This window comes from Peromyscus maniculatus, chromosome 12 (genome assembly GCF_049852395.1).
Source record: "Peromyscus maniculatus bairdii isolate BWxNUB_F1_BW_parent chromosome 12, HU_Pman_BW_mat_3.1, whole genome shotgun sequence".
In the NCBI taxonomy this organism is placed as follows: Eukaryota; Metazoa; Chordata; class Mammalia; order Rodentia; family Cricetidae; genus Peromyscus; species Peromyscus maniculatus.
The window spans coordinates 23,294,089-23,314,888 of NC_134863.1; the positions used below are offsets into that span (position 1 = coordinate 23,294,089).

Sequence of the window (20,800 nt, forward strand, 5' to 3'; positions counted from 1 at the left end):
TTTCCCACTTTTTCAGTTTCTGCTGTGTGCAGTTCCATGTGAACATCACACTTGCCTGTAATTATCACATGCCCTCTCTGTTTTTTTTTTTTTGGTTTTTCGAGACAGGGTTTCTCTGTGTAGCTTTGCGCCTTTCCTGGAACTCACTTGGTAGCCCAGGCTGGCCTCGAACTCACAGAGATCCGCCTGGCTCTGCCTCCCGAGTGCTGGGATTAAAGGCGTGCGCCACCAACGCTCGGCGCCCTCTCTGTTTTTAAATCACATTGGCTTGTATTCAGTCCCATGAGTATACCATGACCCTGTGGCCAGGCCACTGATGATTCTTTTCTAGGCATAGACTACACTTTAACCATTGCTTCATTCTAACCTTTTAGTTTTAAGCTCTGTTTTCATGTCCTTAGAAAGCCCTTCCTAGGGGGCTGGAGAAATGGCTCAGCGGTTAAGAACACTGCTTGCTCTTCTAGAGGTCCTGAGTTCAATTCCCAGCAACCACACGATAATAGGATGCGATTCCCTCTTCTGGTGTGCATGAAGACAAGTCATTCATATACATAAAATAAATATTTAAAAAAAAGGAAGCCTTCCTAAACACTCCAAATTAGTCAGACATCTTACACTACCACTGTGTCAGCTTTCACAATTCAATTACATGCTACAGGACACTCCATCCATCACCCAAAATGAACCTCGGAACCTCACAACATGCTAGGCAAGTGCACCACCCACAAGTTCTAGTCCCAGCTCCACGAGCTTTTGGACTAGTGTTGTAAGGGTAGGGACACCATCTGCTTTGCTTATCATTTAATTCCTGGTGATTCACACAGAGCAAAAAAATAGGCAAGAAAAAGGGATCCCTTCAGTGAATTTGTTATAAAAGGTATAATTCCAGGGGATTATATCAAACTGACAAGCTTTTCCAACACAAAGAAAACAGTCAACAGAGTGAGGAAACAACCTGCTGAATGGGGGAAAATATTCAAACTATTTAATCAACAAGGGATCAATATTCAGAGTATATGAGGAACTCAACAATAAAAAAAAAAAAAAACAAAAAAACAAAGCAAAACAACAAAAAAAAAAAAAAAAAAAAAACCCTACCAAAAAAAACTGACTAAAGATGGACAGGTGATCTGAACAGACTGTTTGGGATTTTGTTTGCTTGTTTTGCTTTGGCTGGCCTGGAACTCACAGAGACCTGCCTGTCTCTGCCTCTCAGTGCTGGCACTATGAGACTAAGGGTGTGTGCCACAACTTTCAGCCCTGACAGACATGCTTAAAAGACTTGTGGAAGCTGCATTAGTTACTTCTGACTACGACAGAACATAGGACAAAATGGTACATCACCACTGAAAAATAAGAAACATTCTTAATTTCAAATCACAGCTGAGTAAAGATTTCAGACGACTGTGACCTCCTATATTGTCCATCTTTTTTATGTGTATGTGAGCATAGCTTGGAGGCCAGAGGTCTACACACTGTGCTCATCAACCGGCTAGACTGACTGGACTGCCTGTCCCTCCTGCCCCTCCCCTCCCCCCCCTCCCAATGCTGGGGTTACAGGCACACACTGCACACCTGGCCTTTTATGTGGTGCTGAGGACAGAGCTCAGACCTTCACGCTTGCATAAGGACTTTGCCCACTGATTCCATCCCACACTGCCTCTTTGTTTTCTTTTAATGTACGCATGCATGTGGTGTGGGAGTTTGTTCTCTTCATTATGTATAGGGTGCTGGGACTTGAACTCAGGCTTCTGTATTGCCATTCTTACACCAGCACTGTCTCAGTTTCATTTTCTTTTACTGTCATGTTGTAACTACAACCAGAAACCAAAAAGGATGAAAGCTTCCTTCGGCTCAGCTCCCTTTTCCCACTTACACAGTCCAGGATCCCAGGCAGGGAACAGTGCAGCCCACAGGGGGCAGGTGTTTCCATCTCGGTTCTAGATCAAGCTGACAACTGAGATTAACCATCATGAGCATGGACCTCAAAAATGTCATTGCTATGGTTTAGATATGGCTTGTTCTCTAACGGTTCATATCTTGGAGGCTTGATCCTCAGTCAGCAGTACATGGTTCTGAGCAGGGCATGGTTCTGCATGCCTGTAATCATTCATGTTCTTTAGGAGGTGGAGGCAGGAGGATTAGCAGTCAGAAGGCCTGTCTCTCCATGAGTTTGAGGCCAGCCTCAACTCTAAGAGAATGTCTAAACACAAGGAAAAACAAAAAATCAACCAAACAACAATAAAAATAGTACAGAAAAGTAGTTGGAACTTTAAGAAGGACCTTATAGGAGGTAATGACAACCTTCAGAAGAGATTAATGCTGTCAGAGAGCACAATGATTTCTCAGGAAGCAGGTTCCCACAAAGGGTGACTGGCCCCTCCTGACTCTTCTGCTTCTGGATCTTGAACATTCCCATAAGCAGCTGGCTCCTCTTCTGAATCTTCACCACCTGTGACACTGACCTCCTCAGACACTAGGGTTGTGCTGTTTGAAGTTTCTAGCCACCAGAAGCATAGATAAAATAAATCTTTTCAGGGAGTGGGGTGAGAACTGAGACAGTTCACTATATAGTCTTAGATCACTGGAACTTAATATGTAGACCAGGCTGGCCTCAAACTCATGGAGAACCACTTGCCTCTGCCTCCTGAGTGCTGGGATTATAGGTGTGTGCCACCAGGCCTACATAAAGTGCCCAGTCTCAGGTACTTTGTTGAAGCCACACAAAACAGACTAGGGCAATCACAAATCTCACTATGTCAGGAAGCTGTATAAAGGTCTCAGGAAATGAAGGCACAAATGGAAACACGCTGTCTGTAGCAAGCAGACTGAACCAGCAACTGCACTCACCAGGGAGTTTTGCTAGGCACGACAGCACACCCTGCAGGCAGAAGGACCAAAAGCTCGGACTACACAGTAAGATGTTGCATGAATGAGTAAGTCCTGTTTGTTTGTGTTCTCCTCTAGGCTGGCTTTGAATCCCTGAGTTCAAGTGATCCTCCTGTACTCAGTAAGGGTTTGGGCCATCAAGCCCATGAGAGTCTGTTTAATGGTGCCTATTATCAGCCTTTTTTAAAAAGGTTTATTTATTTTATTTTATGTGTATGGGTGTTGGCCTGTGTGTATGTATGTGCACCATATGTATGCCTGTTGTGGGTGGAGGCTGGAGTCCAGAAAAAGGTGTTAGATTCCCTGGGAAACTGCCATGGCTGTTGGGAATCAAACCTGGGTCACCTCTCCAAGAGCAGCAAGTGATCCTTACTACTGGGCCATCTCTCCAGCTCGAAAGTGTTTTCGTAGGTCTGTTTATTATTCACCACAGAAGATATCAAGATGGGAAGCATATCATAAGCAAATGTGAAGCTTCTGAAATTATAGCAGCTGCTTACCTTTTTCTGTGCCTGAGAATATGGAGATGATTTTGTTCCTGGGTTTTTTTTCCTCTGGAACAGAAGGCAAAGGTTTCAAACTGTGATTGGCCGATAAAGGATCTTTTCCTCCAGTGCTAAAAATGGTACTGCTCATTCGCACAGGAGGTGCTGGGGGCTTGTCTTCTAGTTCTCCGTTATCAGACATGATTCAGAATTACGAAATGGCCTGCAAAAGAGCAACCCCAAACACTCAATTAATAACAAGGTTAACGACAACACAGACAGTAATTACCCCCACCACAGCTGCAAATGAGAAGATGTGACTCTGTTAGGGACATTAGCAAAATTCGGACAAACAAATGATAAAAGATAAAACAAATCGGTCTCAATAAAACCAATCTCCACTAAATAGACACAGAAATGCTTGAAGAACATGTTCACACTAACACATCACAAGCGATTTAACTAACCAACGGCTCTGAGATGATCCAAAATAAAAACGGACCTGTTTGCATGTTGCCTCATTTTGGTCAACACGACACAAACCAGTCACCTGGGAAGAGGAAAGTAAGTGAAGAACTGCCTCCATCAGACTGGCCTGTGGGCAGGTCTGTGGGTGGCTCCTTAGCTGATGACCGAGGTGGGAGGGCCCAGCCCCCTGTGCAGTTCCTCCATGGGTAGATCCTGGGTCAGAGGAAAGCAAGCTCTGCAAGCCACGGGGAACAAGTCAATAAGCAGCATTCCTCATGGTCAGGCTCCTGCCTGACTTTCCCTGATAATAGACTGAAATATAATTTATATTATATTATAAAAATGGCCACCTTACCAAAAGCAATCTACTGATGCAAGGCAATCATCAAAATTCCAATGCCACTTTTCACAAAAATAGGAAAAATAAACCTGGTGGGGGTGGCGCACACCTTTAATCCCAACACTTGGGAGGCAGAGGCAAGTGGATCTCTGTGAGGCCAGCCTGGGCTACAGAGTGAGTTCCAGAACAGCCAGGGACGAATGGACACACACACACACATACACACACACACACATACCCCTCCTAATATTTTAACTAAGTTTAATACTTTTGTTTTGGGTCTCTTTCTACCCATGTGGCCCATGAACTGCAGGTTGGACATGCCTGACAGACTATACAAACAACTAAAAAACAAAACAAAACAAAACAAAACAAAAAACCCTAAATAACAAGAAATCAATCAGCCTGATCAATAAGTAGGCTAATGAAATTAACAGTTCTCAAAAAACAAAATCCAGGAGCAGTGGGGTGGCTCAGTGGGTGGAGGTGCTTGCATCCAGGTCTGACAACACTCTGATAGAACCCTGTAAGCTGACAGGAAGCAAACTGAATTCCAAACATGTCCTCTGGCACTGCTGCATTCACAAACACTTGCACACAAAACAAATCTGAAATACAAACAGCAATAAACATATAAAGAATATCCAACCTCAATAAACCATCAGGGAAACACAAATTAAAGCTAGGCTGAGATTCCACTATCAGTAATTAGAATGGCAGTCATTAGAAAACAACAATAAATGCTATCCAAGGGTCCAAATGGAGCCCTTGAGGATTATTACTGGTGGGAGTGTGGACTGGTCCAGCCATTATGAAAGTAACCGTGGAGGTTTCTCCCAAAACCAGAACAAGAACTTCTGTTAAGACCCAGTGACATCACTGATGGTTTTACCAACGGACCCCAAGTCAGTATGTCACAGAGGCACTTGAAGGCCAGTGCTCACCACAGCACTATTCCGGAGCTACACTACGGCACAGACATAGGCATCCAAGTGTCTGAAGGGCAGAGGGAACTAAGGGATAGGCGAGGAAAAGGGAGCACGGCATTCTAGGGAGTCAAGGGTTCAAATACAATCTACACTTGCACAACAACTTGTGTGCTATGGACGCAAGAGTCAGTCTCTGAAAATCTGACACATGGGACCTGAATGATCCAAGTACAGTGATAAAGGTAAATGTATAGCATGCCCAAGAATCAGTGTGGCTGTAATGCCAAGACTCCATCTGTCACCTTGCAACGCCCTGCTCAGATACACAGGTAAAGGTGTGAGGAGACAGGAACTAAAGTCTTTTGGCTGAGGAAAGCTTTTCAGGCTGAGGAGTCCTAGAGGTAAGAGGTGGCTTGTTCCTTTGTCTCTCTGATCTTTGAGCATTCACCCCAATATTAGGCTCTAGGTTTCTTATAAAAAGACCATTTAGCAATTTGTGTTACACACAGATGACATATCATAGCTAACTTAGTGAAAATTTTAGCCTCATTTACATACAAGTATAGATATACAGGATGTCCTTTATATTTAAAAATAGTCATGTGTGAGTGTATTCTGTGTGTGGGTGCCCGAGGAGGCCAAAGCAGGTGTCTGACCCCCTTGCACTGAAGAACCTGGAGTATGAACTTGATCCTCCTGAAGACAGCTGCTGAAGCTGCCTCTCCCGTCTCCTCGCCTTTGCTTTAATCTTCCTGAGAGTGTGCATAGGTGTGCACGTGAGGTCACAGGGCAACTTCAGGTAGGGCCCTTGCTTCCCGCCATCTCTGGAGCAGTCAGTGTCCCATTTACTGCTGCGCATGCCAGGCCCTCTGGCTCACGAGCTTCCGGGGAATTCTCCTGTCTCTGTCTCCCAACTTGTTGCAGGAAGACCAGGAATGTGTGCCACTATGCCTGGCTCTACGTGGGTTCTGGGGATCCAAACTCAGGTCCTAACATTAGTTTGGCAAGCGCTGCATATACAGAACCATCTTTCCAACTCTACTTTTGTTTTCAAATTTTTATTTATTTATTTTGTGTGCACAAGAGGGAGGGTGTTCGTGCAGGTCCGAGAACATCTTGAGTGAGTGAATTTGCTCCTTTCAATGTGTGGGTCCTGAGGATCAGACTCGGGTCATTAGGCTTAGAGGCAGCTGAGTCATCTCACTGGCTCTCTTTTATCTTATTAAAACAGTAGGTAACAACAGTAAAAGATCCCTACCTTACATAAATTCTGATATAAAAGTATGTATGTTAGGAAACCAAATAACTCCTCAGTAAATAAGATTTTGAATGGTAATTGGATATTGATCTTTTGTGAGGAAACCTTTGTTTATCTACATTAAAATGCCAACTGCATCCACATTAAAATTTAAAATAATCTTTATTTCTTCAATTTAGCTCAAATTCTAGGGCTTGGAGAAAAGCAGCTCTAATTTGAGAATACCTGAGATGCAGACATTATTATTTCCCTCAGAATCTCACAGCTTTTATTTCTTTCAGAGTATGTCACAAATGTGCTTGCTCGGGTGCACCACTCTGACATACATTACCTGCCACATTTGATTAGTGAAAGAAATAACCCACCAAAAATTAAGATTAAGAGCCTTACCTAAAGCCTGCACACAGACTGAATACTAAGACCAGAATCCAAGCAAGTATCCTCGCTCCTTCCTCCCTCATGCTTTTCTCTTTGCTAATACAGAACTAGATGACTTTTGGCACTGAATTACAACTGTGACAATTAGTCATGATTTATGTCCTTTTCTTCCCCGACACTTCACTCAGTCCAAAGGGCAAGGGCTTTGCATAATATCTTAGACAGGAATGCTGACTGACTACGTCAACCATTCTATTCCTGATGAAGTCTATCTTTCCTGAATGTAGTGGTCATTTTCTCACACAGCAGTTCACTAGACACAGAGAAAGCATGCCATGTTAGCAGGATTACCTCTGAAAAGCTTTGTGCTTGCCCCTCACAGCTGACTTATGACCTTGGACTCTTCCTACAAAGCAGCTGTCTGTGCACTGTTTCTACTGACAGAGGTCAGTGGTGCCTGCAAGTGCCTAACAAGGGCCTGGTGAAATTCCTCCATCTTGTATCTTAGACAAGAACAATAGATCCAAAAACAGTTCATTGGATTGGAGACGTAGCTTAGTTGGTAGAGTGCTTGCTTACTGTGCATGAAGCCCTGGCTGTGCATAAAACCAGACAAGGGGGTGCATGCATCCTACCACAGGGAGGTTGGAGGCAAGAAGTTCAAAGTCATCCTTGACTGCATAAGGAGTTGAAGCCAGCCTGAGATACATGAGACTGTCTCGAGATCAAACCAAGCCAAAACAAACTTCATGATAAAATGATAATATGCCGGGCTGTGGTGGCGTACACCACCAGCACTCAGGAGGCAGAGCCAGGCGGATCTCTGTGAGTTCGAGGCCAGCCTGGTCTACAGAGCAAGATCCAGGACAGGCACCAAAACCACACAGAGAAACCCTGTCTCGAAAACCAGATATAGATAGATAGATAGATAGATAGATAGATAGATAGATAGATAGATAGATAGACAGACAGACAGACAGACAGACAGACAGACAGACAGACAAAATGATAATGTACCCTATATTCTGTTCTACCACTACTCAAAAATGACACATGAAAAAGAAAGCAAATAAGTAGTGCCGCTTTCCAATCTGCTCACTTTTTGCTACTTTTCAGTGACAAACAAGTAGGCAAAAGAGAAAGTGTGCCCCAAACACACTGTACTCTTTAACAGGCCCATTGTTTAACTGTGACAAGCCTCAAACACAAACAATCACTCAATTGTGTACTGAAGAAGACCAGGGGTAGTTAAATACACAGCAGAAATAAAGAAGTGGTGTCTGGAACCAGTCAGTCCAACTAGTGGAAATGAATTTATCATAATCTCCTGCGGCTGACTGCGGCACAGCAAGTGAAAAACGCATTACTGGAAAACAAGATAAAGTGGAATTCTGATTCAAATTTCTACTTAAATTTTATATATTTTCAGTAACTTACTAATGTAGTAACACTGACCAGAACTCTAACAATTTCCCCATACACTGATACCACTGCACCCCAACCGTTAAGAACCTCTGTGAGCATGCGTATAGATGGAGACACACCCAAACTACCTGCAGGTGTTGCCACAGACAGGGGCCTCCAACCTGGAGAGGAAGCAGTGCACCCCCCCCATGAGAACAGCAGTCAGATCATCAGGCCAACGTGGCAAAGCTCCAAAGCAAAGAGGGGAGAACAAAGGGAAATGAGACTGCATCGGTTCAGAGAAACACAAGTCTGCGTGACTGATCAAAGATCTCAAGTCACGGGGCCTGAGGGACGGCTCAGTGGGCAAGACAGTTTCTGCCAAGCCTGACGGCCTGGTTCTATCTCAGAATCCACAGGGTGAGAGGGGCATCTACACCCTCAAGTGCTGTCCTCTGACCCCCACACACATGCATACACAAATTAAATGAGTGTAAAAACCAAAGTTTTTAAAGTTTAGTGCACAAATGATACCAGTAAATAAAATGAGAGATAATCCTAGTGAGTCCACAAACACGGTGAAAAGTTGCTCGGAGTAAGCCATTTGTTAACCCACTTTTCTCAAGGGTGTTTGACTAAACCACGAAGCTACTTTGATGGGAGCCAGAAGGGACAGGAAACAAAACCAGTCTGCCTAAACTCTAATAGAAGTCCCCTTCACATAAAGCTAGGAGCTAAAAGGCTGTAGTCTACAGGGACAAATCAAAATAAATCTCACTGGGCAGAAAAGAATGAAAAAACTGTAACTAGTGAGTCTCAGCATAGTGCAAGGGAGCAAACACCACCATTGAGAAATCCCAGCACTTCACCATGCTTGTGCCTTTGCTTGCTCTGTAGCCAAAACTGGCCTTGAACTTGTGACCCTCCTGCACACTGAGGTTACAGGAATGAATCACCACACCCATCTCTAAATGCATTGTAGTGGTCTACATTCACCCCATGGGACATAGCTTCATTTGTTAGTGTTCTCTGGTGAGTCAAAAAAATAACAATACAAAGCCTTTTTAGGAGATGTGAGCCCTAACAACTATCAACTAATACCCAATGACATATACATTCGGCAACAGGTCTGATGTAGCCCAGGCTGGCCTCAAACTTGTTATTTATGGAGGATGATCTTAGCTTTTTTGAGACATTTGAGTCTCACCATGCAGCTCCCGAAGTCAGGTGCTGGGATTAAAGGCATATGCCATCATGCTGGCAACTGTGAACTTCTATCTTCCAAACGCTGGGATTACAGGTGTGCTTGACCACAGCTACTTTTTAAGATTTATTTTCTGTGTATGAGTGTTTGCCTGCATGTACGTATGTGTGCCACATACATGCCTGGTGCTTGGAGGTCAGAGGAAGGCATCAGATCCCCCGAGTCTGAAGTTGCAGACAGTTGTGAGCTGCCATGTGGGTACTGAACTGACTGTGTAACGATGAGAGTTAGCAGTACACAGTCAGACAATAACACCCACAACAGGAACTTTCTGCATTGTGTATTAAACATACTGACTAGATTATGACACTGCCACTATCATTACCTAATAGGATGTATCTTATTTCCTCTCCTGAACTCTATGCTTTGTGAGAAGACACTAACTTTATAGGTCTGCAGGGGAAGGACACAGAGGCTCCCTACATAGTCCAGGGTGGACTTGACCTTTCCATCTGCCTGCCTCAGCCTACAGAGTGCTGGGATTACACACATGTGTAACACCATGCCTGGCATATCTTCTTTGAATTAGCTAAAAGAACCTAGCAAGGTGTTACACAGGCAATAAAACCTGAAAATGTTTTTCAAATAAATGCTAGCCAATTTAAACAAACTGCTGCCATTCAAGTTGGATCTTGAAAACGAAGTCAACCTTTACTTTCAGAGTCTTTGTTCAATCACTAAGTAAATTGAATAACACTCTGTATTGTGTATTCTTTCACATAGTAGGGTGGGGAGATGGCAAATATGGAAAGTATTTTGGAGTTTCATCAGCTCCTTTTCTTGGTGCTGTAATAAAATACGTAACAGAAAATAACTCAGAAGAAGGGCTTATTCTGGCTCACAGTTTGAGAGCACAGTCCATCACGGTGGGCAAGGCATGGTGGCGGGAACATGAGGCGGCTGGTCACACTGCAGCTACATTCAGGAGTCAGGGAAGTAAAATGCTAGTTTTCAGCTTCTTTCTACTTTTTATTCAGTCTGGGATCCCAGCCCATGGAATGGTGGTGTCCAGTGTTAGGGTGGTTCTTCCCACAATACACCTAATCTAGACACTCCCTCACAGACATACCCAGAAGTTTGTTGTCATGATTATTCTAAATCTGTCAGGGTCACAATCAATGTTAACCATCACAGCATCTAAACTTCTTATCCCCAAATTCTTTTGTCGCCAATGTTTTGTTAAATTGTAATAAACAAGTATTATTGATCACAAATGATTGTCTATAAAATGCAAGTAAAGTTAAAAGACACCATCATCATAACAGCATCAAAAACAGAAAGTTCCTAGGCCACATTCCCATTTCATAGTGTCCCTTTTATCTTGGATTAATTACTTCAAGGTGCCCATAGGACCAAAAGAAATGTCCAATCACTGTATCCCTTTAGTGAACTGGTTAAAACAATTTCATTGGCATTCATGTCTTAAGAGGGTAGTTAGTACCTAGGTAAGTGGTGGCGGCACACCCACTTACCTAATCCAGCACTCAGGAGACAGAAGCAGGTCTGTGGGTTCGAGGCCAGCCTGGTCTACAGAGAGTTGCAGGACAGCCAGGGCAGTTATACAGAGAAATTCTGCCTCGAAAACAAAACAAACAAAACAAAAAAAGGCAGTACTTACTTGAACAAGCATCACATGTAAGTTGAAAAAAAGACCAATACATTGTTTTATTCTGAGTTACAAGTATTTCTGAACGGGTATCACGTTTAGTGGGCATTGGCACAATTTCCGACACCATCCACCCTCACTTTCTTACTCCACACTGACTATCATCCCTCCATCTCAACAGTTACTTCACTACATGAACATCAACTAGATCATGACCCAATGTTGAAGCTAGTCTTCCTAGAACAAGAAACCTGCTGAGTCCAATAGATTTTGTTCACTAACTCTAAAGTCTAAAAATACTCCATGGTACCTATGAACTTAGTGGGGTGCCAGGGTCTTGGAAACTGTGGACTTATACCATGTATAAAAGGGGAGAAATGTACTGAAAGACAGGGAAGCCCTAAGTGGAGAAAGATATCGATGTTTATGAATTTACTCAAAATTGTAAAGATGCAGACTTTCCTCAAACTGATCTATAGATTCATTACAATCATCATCAATTCCAAGAAGCCTTTGTGAAACAAAAGAACATCAATTCTAAAATTTATATGGAAGACCAAAAGGGAACAGTAAGGACGCTTTGGAAGAATAATTTTATGGATATATAATTATACATTTAGCTCATCCTAATAGAAAAACATTTTACATTGCAAAATTAGTTTCTGATATTGCATTACTTGCAGCTTTTCAGATCCTCTGGGCACATCTTCTCAAACTACTACTACCTCAGAAACAGCTTTTTGTTGAGGTCAACTTTTTCATTCAGGTACAACATGATCACTTCACAACACTGCCACATTATGTGGTACCCATACATATGGAATCTGGTGGCACGGGGGATTAACTGTGGGTGGGTCATTCCTCTTTCTCACCCTGTGTTGGATGAGACAATGCAATGAGCCAATGGTTATACTTCCCTCTGGCTACTTACTACTCCTTCCAGGCTTCACTTCCCTTTCCTTACACTTCTGTTCTCTGGGAATGTACTTCCTAATAAGGTATAGTTACATAAGCCCTTGGCCTCATCTTCTGCCTAGAGGGATCCAGGCAAAGAAACAGCTCTACTTTATTTTATAGACATAACATCAAAAATACTTCAAACTAAAGACTGAATATGAAAGTCAAAATTCTTTAAATTATTACAGAACACCTTTACATAGGAGACTGTATTAGGACACAGAGAGCATGTCCTAGTAAATAGGTCTACAGTCTACACAAGAGAACCAAAGCAGGAAACTGGCTGATATTTAAAAGAAAGATTTTTAAAATATACTTTAGATAAAGAAATGAAAAGGCAAAGAAACCCAATAAACAGGGCTGTAGAGATGGCTCAGTAGTTAAGAACACTTGCAGGAAATTGGGTTTGACTCCCAGCACCCATCTGGCAGCTCAGGACTACCTGTGACTGCAGTTCTGGGAATCCAATACCTCTTCTGACCTTCTGAGTCATCAGGCACATACAAGGTACTCACACATACATGCAGGAACTCATGCAGACATATAAAACATGTAATAATGGGGGCCAGAAAACTACCCCCTATCAGGAGGATGGTGGTATATATCATACTTTCTGAAACAGTGATTATTATAATAAATCTTAATAAGAATCTAATAAATAATAATCAAATAGCATGTGACTATGGCCAACCTCAGATACTGCAGCAATGCAAATAAGGCTACCAGCAGATACCACTTTATCCTGGCAATAATTAAGAAGACTAACCAAGCCAGTAGTGGTGGCACATGCCTGGAATTCTGGCATTTGGGGAGTGGAGGCAAAGGGAAGCAGAACTCAAGGCCATTCTCAGCTACAAGTTTGAAAGATAACACGAGGTAAAACAGTGGTAGGCGTCTGCTAGTACCCTGCTCCTGGAACTCACTACATAAACCAGGCTGGCCTCACACTCATAGAGATCCACCTGCTTCTGCCTCCCAACTGCTGGGATTAAAGTGTGCAGCATCATGCCCGATTTATTTTAGTATTTTATGAGCATGAGTGTTTTGTCTGCATGTATGTCTGTGTACCACGCATGTGCCTGGAGTTAAGAAGGTCTGTAAGTTACCATGTGAGTGCTGGGAATTGAACCCCAGTCCTCTGCAAGAGTAATAAGTGCTTTTAACTGCTGAGCCAACTCTCTAGCTCCACGGTGTTGGGTTTTTGTTTTTTTTTTTTTTTCTCAATATGGTCATTCTGCTGATTCTGAAATGGTATTACACTATGAGTTCAGGGCCAGTCTGGTATACAGAGTGAGTTCCAGGACAGTCATGGCTACACAGAGAAACCCTGTCTCAAACCACTCCTCCTAACACACACACACACACACACACACACACACACACACACGCACGCACGCGCGCGCGCGCGCTAGAGATGGCTCAGAGGATAAGAACACTGGTTGCTGTCCCAGAGCAGCTGGTCCAAGTCCCAGCATCCATAGGAATAACTCCACTTCAAGGGGACCACATGCCCCCTCTTCTGACCTCCATGGGCACATACATAGTGCACAGACATCCATGCAGTCACAACACCCATACATATAAAATAAAAATTCTTTTTAATGTATGAAAAAATAACTAGTCTCTGCAGAACATATCAGGTGTTTCTAGAACAATTTAAACAGTTCTAAAAGTGATTTGAATTATGAAATGGGAGCACCAGTGGTGTATCACCCAGCTTTTGAGTACTTCCACTTTAGAAAGTGACAATACCATTTACAGATTCTGTTAGGTTCTGGGAAAGTCATTTTCATGGTGTTATCCTTCTGCATTTTATGTCATTATTGCTTTGCTTTTGTTTTTTGAAGACAAGATCTCACGTTGTACCTCTGGCTGTCCTTGAAATCACAGAGATTCACCTGCCTTTGGTTCCCAAGTGCTAGGATTAAAGTAATGACTACCATGCCAGGCTGTCAAAGTTCTTTGTACAGTGTCTGTGTGGGGGGTGGGCAGACACTGTTTATCTAGATTTATTCCTCTAGTAAAAATTCAACTTAGTGACAAAAATAATTAAAGTAAGAATATTTAGGGGTTGGAGATATCGGTCAGTGGTGAAGAGCACTGGCTGCTCTTCCAGAGATCCCAGGTTCAATTCCCAGAGACCACATGACAGCTCACAACTGTCTGTAACTCCAGTTCCAGGGGATCTGACACCTTCACACCAATGCACATAAAATAAAGTTTAAAAAAATTTAGGCTTTTCCATTTTTAAGAAATTAACATTTTTAGAAGAGGATTTTTAAAAATCATTAAGTTTTCATATCTTGCTCTAATTTTCAATTCCCAAACCCTCCACATCTTCCAAAACAGATTTCTCAAATCACTCTAGCCTATGATTTAATCATTGCTACAATTACTCCAAGATTACTTTTCACTCTCAGATTCCCAGAGTCTATCCTTCACAAGGCAGTTAGTAACTTTAGAAATATCACAAGGTATTGGTTCACTGTATAAAATTTGCCTTTCAAAGGGGTTTGGGATAAAGCCCAATGATACCTTCAGGACCAGGTCACTTTATCCGGATGCACATCGTTTCAGTTTCTCTCTCTGAGCCTTTTTGTATATCCATCTTTAGTGTTTCTACCAGCCACCTCAAACAATTGCCCATGACCTCCCCAAAAAGGCTTGCTGCTTGGTGACTAACCATTCCCTCTTCCCAGAACCAAGGGAGTTCCTGGGCCGTAGGACTTTTCAGTGTTGAAACCAGAAGGAGGCCTCAGGGCAAACCAGGATCACCTATTATCTCTACCTCAGTGCTATCCGGTAAGCACCCACTCTAAGAACTGGCTTGTCACTATGCCCATGGCATTAATTGTCTTCTAACTTAATACTCACTACAATGAATGAATGTTTCTTCCCCACCCACTTGTACAGCCCACAAGCAGAGATCCAGTGAGTCATCTGGTTACCAGGATTGTTCACTCAGACTGAACACTGTCCCTGGCCCACAGTAGTAATGGACAGTATCTGCTGGGCTGGCCGGATGGCTCAAGCCAGTGAAAGCACCTGTTTATCAAGTCTGACAACCTGAGTTCAACTTCCAAGACCCACTTGGTAGGACAGCACTGACTCCCACTGACATTTTTGAGCACCATGGCATGTGTACCCTCAAGCATACACACATACATACACAAAAAATAATTAAAAAAAATTTAATTAGCTGTGCAGTGAATATGGATGAAAGGATTTTTATGTTCAATGGTATTAGAGTTGAATAATGGGCTTTTTTGGTCTTTAGGATGATAAAGATCCTGATATTAGAAGATATTACTATTTTTTAAGGTCATGTTCTAGAAAACCAAGACAATAAAACTTTTCATTTATCTTGATCCTAATAATTAACCAAACAGGTCCAGGAGCCTCACACACTTTCACCACTTCATGTTCAAGCCAAAGCCAGGCCCTTAGATGCTCTGAACTTACTCATCCAAGCAGCACTCAGCAGAAGGTGGATTTGGGCAGAGGAACAGGAGTGAGCTAACTCCAGAGACAGTAAGGTCGGAAGGCACACCGCGGGTGGTAGGAAATACAGCTACATCTGCAGTTCCTGGGCAACAGGAAACCACTACAAATTTGTGAGGGATTAGTTTTAGTAGTGTTTTATTCTCAAAATAAAAGCAGCATATGGCTATTCATTACAAAATCCCCAACCCTACAATGCTCTTAGAGACCACACATGTCCTGAGGCAAGTCTTCCTGAGGACCCTCCCTTAATGGTCTCTTAAGCCTATTTTAAAATATCTTAATAACCTGTCCAAAAATAACCCTTCTCAACCCAGGATAGAGTCTGAAATAAAGAATACTCATTATCCTACTTTCCAGAAATAACCTATTTTTTATATTTTTACACTAGAAGTTAAATGACACTACTGGAGAATAAAGATTCCTATTGATTCTCCATTCATTCATTCATTCATTCATTCATTCATTCAAATATTTACTTAAGCTGGTCATAGTGGCTTATGTCTTTAATACTAGCACGGAGGCAGGGGGATCTTAGAGAGTTCAAGGCCAGTTCCCAGTCTAAAAGAGTTCCAGACTAGACAGAGGTACATGGTGAGACTGTGTTTTAAAAACAAACAAAACAGCTGGGTGGTGGCATAGGCAGGTAGATGGATCTCTGAGTTCCAGGACAGCCAGAGCTACAAAGAAAAACCCTGTGTCAAAAAAACCAAAATAAATAAACAAACAAATACAGAACAAAACACTAATATATTTATTTAGTGTACGACATTTGCCAGATCCTAGAAGGCAAAAATTTAGTCCTGGTTTTGACGCCAGTCCATGGGAAAATAGCATCCTGCTGCAACAAGACAAGGCTACCAGGGGCCAGTGAGACAGGGTGGGAAAAAGGCTCCTGATTCTACACATAATTAGCCAGAAGTCACACCGTCTTTTGAAACTAAAGAAGGAATTTGCCAGGTATTCAGAGGGAACAGCAAGTGTAAAGAAAATCTGCAATCCACAGTGATACTTTCTTTTTTCCTTGGCCTCCCTCTAAGCACCACACTTACAGACTAAATCATGACCAACAAGGAAGTGCTGTGCTTAAAAAATGCTCTCAAAGAGAACAGGCAAGCAACAAAGATTACTAAAAACTAAACAATGGACTGAATACTAGAAATCTAGTTTTCCTTAAGTTTGGTCACAAACTCGAAACGGCAAAGGAAACGACAACAACAACACACACACACACACACACACACACACACACACACACACACACACACACACAAAGCAGAGGGCAGAAAGGGCAGTAAATACATGAGAAGCACAGCTCCACTCAATGCAAAGAGGTGCAAACTGGGACAACATGCTTCTTTCCTATCAAAGTAATGCCACACAGTCTAAACAAAGTACTTTTTCACTGAAGGATGAAGGTCAAGGCTGAGCTGACTAAGTATCAGTATGTCTTCCCTTTCCTCTTTCTTTTCAGACCGGAACTGCCCATCTCTCCTTCAGTCTTGGGAGTGCTGAGACTGCAGGGTTGTGCTACCAAACCCGGAGTATAGTATGTCTTAAAAATCCAGAATAGGGCTGGAGAGATGGCTCAGTGGTTCAAGTGGTATGCAAGCGCAAGGACCAGAGTCCAGATCCCTAGAACTCACAAAAATGGAGCTGCTGGCCTGTTGGGAATCCCAGCTTGCAAGCAGGTAGACACCCTGGGAGATCCCAGGAACAAGCTAGTTTACAGAGTAAGCTACTACTACTGGCTAGCTGTGAGTTCAGCTGTGACTCTGACTGACTGGGTAAGGCAGAGAGGGACCGAGAAGACACCCCATGTCAGCCTGCAGCCTCCACACAAAGGTAAAGCACACACGAGCCCACAGTACTCTCTCTCTGACACACACATACACACAGGGGTGTGGAGATGAGTTGTGTTCTTTCTGTTGCATGTGTTTAACTCTGTGAAGCTGTGTGACTGTGCCTGTCTAAAACACCTGATGGGCTAATAGAGAGCTGAACGGCCAATAGCAAGGCAGGAGAAAGGACAGGTGGGGCTGGCAGGCAAGAGAATATATAGAGGGAGAAAAAGAGAGAAAAGAGACCAAGGAACAAGAAAAGGAGGAGAGGAAGACTCCAGGGGCCAGCCACCTAGCCACAGGTCTAGACACAGAATAAGAAAGGAGAGAAATGGGGCTGGAGAGATGGCTCAGTGTTATGAGCACTGGCTGCCATTCCATAGGATCCAGGTTCAATTTCTAGCACCCACATGGCAGCTCACAACTGTCTGTAATTACAGTTCCAGGAGATCTGACACCCTTACATCAATGCACATAAAATTAAGTAAATTATTTAAAAAAAAAATAAAAGGAGGAGGAGGAAAGAAAAGCTGGGAAGTGGTAGTGCATACCTCTAATCGGGAGGCAGGTGCAGGTGGATCTCTGTGAGTTCGAGGCCAGCCTATACAGTGAGTTCCAGGACAGGCTCCAAAGCTACACAGAGAAACCATGTCTTGAAAAACCAACCAACCAACCAACCAAACAAACAAACAAACAAATAAGAAAGAAGAAAGAAAGAAAGAAAGAAAGAAAGAAAGAAAGAAAGAAAGAAAGAAAGAAAGAAAGAAAGAAAGAAAGAAAGAAAGAAAGAAAAAAGAAAGAAAGGCATACAGAAATAGAGTAAGTAAGGTAAAAGCCCAGAGGCAAAAGGTAGATGGGATAATTTAAAGTTAAAAAAAGCTGACAAAAAACAAGCCAAGCTAAGGCCCAGCGTTTATAAGAAATAAGTCTCCGTGTGTGATTTATTAGGGAGCTGGGTGGTGGGCCTCTCGAAAGAGCAAAGGGAAAAACAGATGGCAACATGGTTCACACACTGAGGGTGCTCATTTCCTCCTTACTCCCAGAACTGGGGAACCAGAACAGCACTCCCTCCCCCACCAATTCTAACAGGAAAAGAAGGACACAGGAGTCTGGAGTTAGCACAGGTGACAATGTAAATTATTAGATGTTTTGGTTGCATTTACTTTGCAACTTTTTTCTTTTAGATAGGGTATACTATGTAGCCCTGGCTGATATGGAACTCATAGGCCTGGATGATCTCAAACTCACAGAGATCCTCCTGCCTCAGTCTCCCGAGTGCTGGAATTAGAAGCATGAGCCACCACATACACCTTGTAATAAACTATTTTTGTATCATAAAAAATGAAAGCAAAAATGTTAAGATAGTCACTTCATAGTACAAGGCAATCATTAAGTAAAATAAACATCAGAAAGCAATCATTTATTATCATCTATACAATAAAACTTAAAACTTTTAAAAACCCATTTTCGAGCAAAATAAGAATAAACTGTACACAGGTCTTTCTTATGAGTATGTAACTAGGTTCCAACTTTCCATCCTCTTGCCTCAGCCTCCCAAGTACTGGCATTATAGGCCTGTGTGCTACCACACCAGACTACAGGTAAATTAAAAGAGAGAACAAAACCAAACTGGAAAGGAAAACAAAGCTTAATCAAAAAGACACACACAATATATTAACACAAAACCTAAGATAACCAGGCAGAATAGCACACACCTGTAATGCCAGTTGTCCCAGCATTTAGGGAGGTGTAAGGGGTTAGGCGGGAGAATCAGAATTCAAGCTCATCCTCAGCTACAGTGAGTTCTAGATCAGCTTGGGCTGCATGAGACTCCTCAAACAGAAAACAGGGAGACTGGTGAGATGGGTAAGGCCCTGCTGCCAAGCCTGACAACCTGAGTCCATCCTTTGAACCTGCATGGGGAGATCTCTGCAGGAAGTCCGTCCTCTGATGCACCTGTGCCCCATCACAGAAATACCAAAATTAAGTATTTCGTGCAAAAAATACTGAGTAGGACAATTATTTTACTGATAACACAATCTGTAAAAAAGATCAACCAGTGCAGAACTCAGTCACCAAACAATCTGACATCAGAACACCAAGTCATTAGTTAGGAGAATGAGAAGCCAAGCTACAGACGAGGAGAGACACTCACAAAAAAAAAACGTTCCTGATATAAAAGACTACTACATGAAATACACACAAAGAACTCATAACCCAGCAACAGGAAAATGAACGACTATTAAGAACTGACAAAATAGCCAGGTGGTGGTGGTGGTGGTGGTGGTGGTGGTGGTGGTGGTGCACACCTTTAATCCCAGCACTCGGGAGGCAGAGCCAGGCGGATCTCTGTGAGTTTAAGGCCAGCTTGGTCTACAAAGTGAGATCCAGGACAGGCACCAAAACTACATGGAGAAACCCTGTTTCGAAAAACCAAAAAAAAAAAAAAAAAAAAATTTTTTTAGAAAAACAGTACTGAAGTTTCTCATGCAACTAAATATATCACTGCCACAACACAGCTCCTTAAATTAACCCCATCAGCAGAAAAGTTATGTCCTCAGAAAAACTGACTTGTAACCGGGCGGTGGTGGATCTCTGTGAGTTTGAGGCCAGCCTGGGCTACAGAGTGAGTTCCAGGAAAGGCGCAAAGCTACATGGAGAAACCCTGTCTTGAAAAACCAAAAAGAAAAAAGAAAAAAAAAAAAGAATCTTAGCTGACATTATCATAAGATATATAAATGACAACAAACACACGAAAAGACGTTCAATGTCACTAATAATTATAAAAATGTAAATCAAAACAACAATGAGGGCTGGGCGGTGATGGTGCACGCCTTTTAATCCCAGCACTTGGGAAGCAGAGGCAGGAGGATCTTTGTGAGTTCGAGGCCATCCTGGGCTACAGAGCAAGATCCAGGAAAGGTGCAAAGCTACACAGAGAAACCCTGTCTCAAAAAACAACAACAACAACAACAACAACAACAACAACAACAACGAGATACTTCATACAAGTAAGATGGCTGCTGTTAAAACAAAACAAAGAACATAAAATGAAGACCTGGCAAGGATGTGGAGAAACTGAAGACTGCGCTGCTGGTAGAAATGTAAAACAATACAGCCACCATGGCAAACAGTTCAGTGGCTCCTCAGAAAAGTAAAAGTAGTCGCTACACAAGCCTGCAGTCTCAGTTCTGGGGAAAACGACCTTCTGAAGAAATAGCTGTACAGATATTGATATCCATACTGCACCATTCAAATGGCCTTTGGCTCTTTTGGTTAAGCAAAATGTGGTGCATACACAGAATGAAGTATTCGACCATAACAAGAAGGGTACATTAACACATGCTACAACATGGATGAACACTGAGCGTATCAGGCTAGGTGAAATAAGCCAAAGGTAAAATGAACTTTCATAGTCAAAATCATGGAGACTGAAAGTAAAGCAAGGAATGACTAGTTAGCAGGCACAGACTTTCGGTT

General features: G+C 42.6%; 1 protein-coding gene across 2 annotated transcripts in view; it reads right to left on the reverse strand.

The window, feature by feature from the left end:
• Positions 1-20,800, reverse strand: part of Pak2 (p21 (RAC1) activated kinase 2) — a 64,699-nt gene that overhangs the window by 37,955 nt on the left and 5,944 nt on the right. For both annotated transcript variants that reach the window (XM_042259169.2, XM_076548706.1), the window contains exon 2: positions 3,390-3,597. In XM_042259169.2, the coding sequence (XP_042115103.1) occupies positions 3,390-3,576 (187 nt within the window). In that variant the 5' untranslated portion in view covers positions 3,577-3,597. The remainder of the gene's footprint in view (positions 1-3,389; positions 3,598-20,800) is intronic.